Here is a 5,000-nt window from a genome sequence, read left to right on the forward strand (position 1 = left end):
ACTAACAACAATATGGCCTCATGCTTCCTCCTTTGCCTGCACTCAAACTCACAGACTAATCTCAACCCCTCCCCCCCCCCCCCCCCACACACACACACACACACAGCCCTCCCAAACATCCTTACACACTAACACGAGCAGGCCAAGCATATTTTGCAAACACTCCCCTTATAGAACCTTCCCCTATAGAACATTCTCTATATACTGTAGAATGCTAAAACCCTCAGCTTACATAATATTTCCCCCTTGCATCATATAACATGTTCCCTGTAGATCCCTTTCCTCTTAGAAACCTTACCCTTCAGAGAACACTCCCCCACATACAATATTCCCCAAATATAACATATCCCTATTAGAATCCTGCTCTTCTAGAAAAACCATGTAGAAGGTACCTGCCAGCCATCACCCTCCTCTGTACTAACTATGACTGTCATGTGACTACCGTGTAGGGGGGCGGGGGGGGGGGGGGGGGGGTGTGTGTGTATGATCTATGCTGATTGATAACTTGACTGACTGATTGCATTGATAACGTTACCACTCTCTCTCTGTTGGTTTTGGGCATGGCACTTCTACTCACGCTTACACAGCCACCGTAGAGGCAGAAGAGGCACGAGGTACGCAAGTCGTCTCTCTCTCCCTCTCTCTCCCTCCCTCTCCCTCTCTCTCTCTCTCTCTCTCTCTCTCTCTCCCCCTCCTTCTCACTCTCTCTCCTACAGTATGTCCAAGTGTATTGTTCATGACTAGTTTGATGATAGTTGGACAACTAACAATCTCTCTCTGTCTCTGATTGTCATGTTACTCTACTTGCTACAAAACGCAACTCGAAACAAAAGTGTTTGCTTTGCTTTAACCCTGAAGTGTCATGTCATAGAGGAGGAATGCACACACAGAGAACAATGTATTACAGTATGTCCAAGTATGCAGTTACACACGTCTGAACTCCACACAAATACATTCTCAAGGCCTTACTATCAGTATACACTCTCTCTCTCTCTCTCTCTCTCTCTCTCTCTCTCTCTCTCACTCTGTGTCCCACTCACTATCTCTGTCTCTTGTCTCCACGCTGCCTTGGTCTTCTCATAAAGTAAGTGGCTCCTTCATACCTGGACCAGCCAAACGTCCCAGCAGTCAGTTGACCCCTTAGATGGTTCAGTACTCCTTCTACCCTTCCCTTTTCTACCACCATTATTTATGCTCCCCTTTCTCTTCTCCTTAGCCCGATACTCTCCCTTCTCGTTATACCATCCCCACTCTCAACCCCCCCCCCCTTTTGTAGACCCTCCTTACCCTTCATACTACCTGATCCTGTAATACCCACTCCAACCCCTAGGTCAGGTTTACCCTCTAGTCAGTGAGCGCTCTCTCTCTGTGTGCTGTCTCACTGGAGCTAAATGCTAAACTACCTCCCTCGTCTCCTTTCCCTCTCTGTGCAGCCATCCAAGGTTTCAACCCGCAACATAAGATCCAGAGTTTTGAGGAGGCGAGGGGTCTGGACCGTATCAACGAGAGGATGCCCCCCCGCCGGGACAGCCAGCTGCCTGAAGCCCCCCCCTCTCCCAACAACCTGCCAGCCAACACCGGACCGCCAGATAAGAACGGCACCAACACACAGGCCTAGACAACGCTCCCTCCTCTTCCTCCTCCTCCTCCTCCTCCTCCTCTTCTTTCCCTCCTTCTCCCTTTATTCCTCCTTCCTCTCTCTTATCGTTCTCTCCCCTGGCCCTTATTGCTCTCTGCTGCTGCCTCTATGCAAGCAGCTGGCCTCCCCCCAACCCCCCCCCCCCAACCCCCCTCCCCTCCCCTTACCCCCCCCTCCCTCCCTGTTACAGCAGGACAACAGGGGTCAGTGTGACTCTGACAGTCTGACACTCACCATGCTTATTTATTTCATCATCTAAACAGAATCTAACGTGGTAGTTTAAGACTGAATCTGAACAAATGATACATGATGATGATACAAATCTCAAATGTACATTTCTATGTGGACTTGCTCAAGGTAATCACTGCCCTGCTAAATAAAGGCAAGTCCATTTTGTAATTTTTGAGTTGATATTTGGGATAATATTCTGAACACCTTTTTATCAACTCTTGAGTTCTAGTTTCTGTGTGCTTGGCAAAGGAAGAATCTGACGCTGTATACTCATCTAAAGTACCTATGCTGTGTTTGTGTCCACCCAAAAGAGCAAGCGAGAGCACTTGAATAAAACGAGAAGAAATTAATTGGAAACCTCCATCGCATTAAATCCATCCTTTCTAATGCCAATGATAGTGTATCAGAGCTCAGGCACGAGCAAGTATTGACATTTATATATGTACATTTTAAATGTTCCCTCTTTTCAATGTGATGTTTTATTTTGGTTCTGTTTTTATTTTTTATTTTTATGAAACATAGACTTAGTCATACCCAGAATGGAAAGGGGGTAGGGTGAGAGCAGAGGGGGGGGGGGGGGGGGGGGGGGGGAGGAGGAAGGATAAGAGGGTAAAGAGAGGGGAGAGAGAGATGGGTATTGAGAGACAGAGGAGGACACTTTGGGGTAAGGGAGTGGAAAGGGACAGGGAAGATAAAGGGATGTATATGGGTGTGAGGTGGGAGAGAGGGACAGGGGAGAAAGGGAGCTGCTCACAGAACTGCTCCTCCACTCTCCGTCACAGATGAGATGCTGAGGTGCCTGATGGAAGGGAGGTGTGTATGTTTCAGGTGTGTGTGTGTGTGTGTGTGTGTGTGTGTGTGCGTGTGCGTGTGTGTGTGCGTGTGTATGTGCGCGTGTGTATGTATGTGTGTGTGTGTGATATGGGTGGGGGCTGAGGGGCGATGGGCGTCATATGGTGTTGGGGGAGATGTGCTGAGGTATTTTCTTTATTTTTTTTTCTGGAGGGAGGGGGTGATGGGGGGGCAATTGAACATGGGGCCTCGTTTCTGACTTCTGTTCCAGTCTCAGAACATATCTCACAGAATGTACAGAAATTGTTTAATCAAAGTTTTCTTAATAGCTGAAGTAAAAAACAAAAAAAACAAAACTTTGTCAACATGTATTGCGAGGCCTCTTTCATTTATGTAGATGTTTCACTCCATTCAATAAAAAACTGAAAAGAAATTGCCTGGATGTTCCCTTATTCAGTTTCACATATTATATTGTCATATTCAAGCACAGTGAGTACAGAGCTGTCTAGCTCCTGGTTATCCCACCCCCTCCCACACACACTCCCCCCCCCCCTCCCTAGCCAGTTAGAGTGGGAGGTATTCTATTGTGCTACAGTACTTCACAGTGAGCGAGAAGGACACTGCACACAGAGTAATTGGAGAGAGAAGGACATTGAGAAGGCTTCTCTTTTAAGTTAGACCTGTTGCTTAGCAACACATACCCTCACCATTATATTCTGTCATGGTCAAACATACAAACAAGCGAAGCATAATGAAGCACACAATCATAGGAAACTCGACAATTAAGCTTACAGTATACAAGAGGTAGACTTTAAGTAACATATATACTGAACATTTATACTGAACCTACATGGAAACCTGGAGCACACACTCACAACCCACGTTATATAACAAGCAAGGTTTTTCATCAGTAATGAAGTGGTACTTCAAATGATCAGTGTCGGTGTATGCATTGTACCACATACATGATAAACCGAGGTATGAGTCAATCTGTAACTATGATGATACGGAATTACAAAACATTGAGCTGTACAGAAAACAACCATGACACAAAATGACTTTCATTTATTCATTTATTTCATTTATTTTTTCCAAATACAGCATAGTTGAAATACAAGACTGTATGGGTGTGAAGGAACAAGAAAGGCAGACATAGTGGGATGTGGGCACAAACAATGATGGGGAATGTTTGTCTTATATGTAGATAGGAACAGGTATCCAGATGAGGCCGGGAGATAGAAGTCAGAGGACGGGCTCATTGTAATGCATGGAACGGAATCAGGAATGATATCGCAAACACATGGTGTTTTGATACCATTCCATCATTGCAATGAGCCCGTCCTCTGATTTCTACATCCACCAGCCTCATCTGATATAAGCAATGTGAGGATTCTACCTAGACTACTACAGTATCAAAGGGAAGGTGGAGCTACCACTAGACCATTGCTTATATTCTACCTGATCCTTTCAGATCAAGGAGTTGGCAGGGGAGTAAAGGCTAGAGAAGAAGGGCCTAGGAGGTAGGAGATAGAGCTTAGGGGGTAGAGCCTAGGGGAGAAGGGCCTAGGGAATAAAGCCTAGGGGAGAAAGGCCTAGGAGGTAGGGAACTCTGCTGCACGCCTGCTCTCAAACACCCGGTCCCGTGACCACATCACTCCTGTCCTCCACTCTCTCCACTGGCTCCCCATCAAAGAACGTATCCAATTCAAAGTGCTCATCCTCACATACAAAGCCCTCCATAGCCTGGCCCCCCCTTCTCCCCCACCGCCCTACCCGTACCCTCCGATCCTCATCCATTGTTCCCCTCACTGTCCCACCCTCAAAACTCAAAGGCTTCGGTCACCGTGCCTTTACACGAGCTGCACCCCGCCTCTGGAACTTTCTCCCTCAACCACTCAGAGACTCACCCTCACTCCTCACTTTTAAATCCCACCTCAAAACCTACCTGTTTTCCCATGCTTACAGCCTCCCCTACCCCTAGCCATCTTCCCCAACCCTGCCACCCACCCCCCCTCCCCTGGACACGCATACAACCTCCCCTACCCCGACCCATCTCCCCTAACCCTGCCACCCCCCCTCCCCCCCTGACATGCATACAGCCTCCCCTACCCCTAACCATCTCCCCTGTCCCTACCTTCCATGTGCCCATGTTATCTGTTGCTTGTTGTTTCTGTGTTTTCCGTTTCTCCCATATTGTCAGCGTCTTTGAGCCTCGGAAAAGCGCTATATAAATTGAATTAATTATTATTATTAGGGGCTAGAGAAGGGCCTAGGAGGTAGGGGGTACAGAAGGGCCTAGGAGGTAGGGGGTAGGGGCTAGGGGAGAAAGCCTAGGAGG

General features: G+C 47.5%; 1 protein-coding gene across 2 annotated transcripts in view; it reads left to right on the top strand.

The window, feature by feature from the left end:
- ppp3ccb (protein phosphatase 3, catalytic subunit, gamma isozyme, b) overlaps positions 1–2,722 on the top strand; it is an 11,453-nt gene extending 8,731 nt beyond the window's left edge. Inside the window, exons 13-14 of one of the 2 annotated variants that reach the window (XM_080528229.1) lie at positions 588–614; positions 1,434–2,722. In XM_080528229.1, the coding sequence (XP_080384355.1) occupies positions 588–614; positions 1,434–1,618 (212 nt within the window). In that variant the 3' untranslated portion in view covers positions 1,619–2,722. The remainder of the gene's footprint in view (positions 1–587; positions 615–1,433) is intronic. The other variant, XM_080528230.1, reaches the window with a different exon arrangement.
- The last annotated feature ends 2,278 nt before the right edge of the window (positions 2,723–5,000 follow it).

Source organism: Nansenia antarctica, assembly GCF_963989245.1.
Source record: "Nansenia antarctica genome assembly, chromosome: 4".
Taxonomy (NCBI): domain Eukaryota; kingdom Metazoa; phylum Chordata; class Actinopteri; order Argentiniformes; family Microstomatidae; genus Nansenia; species Nansenia antarctica.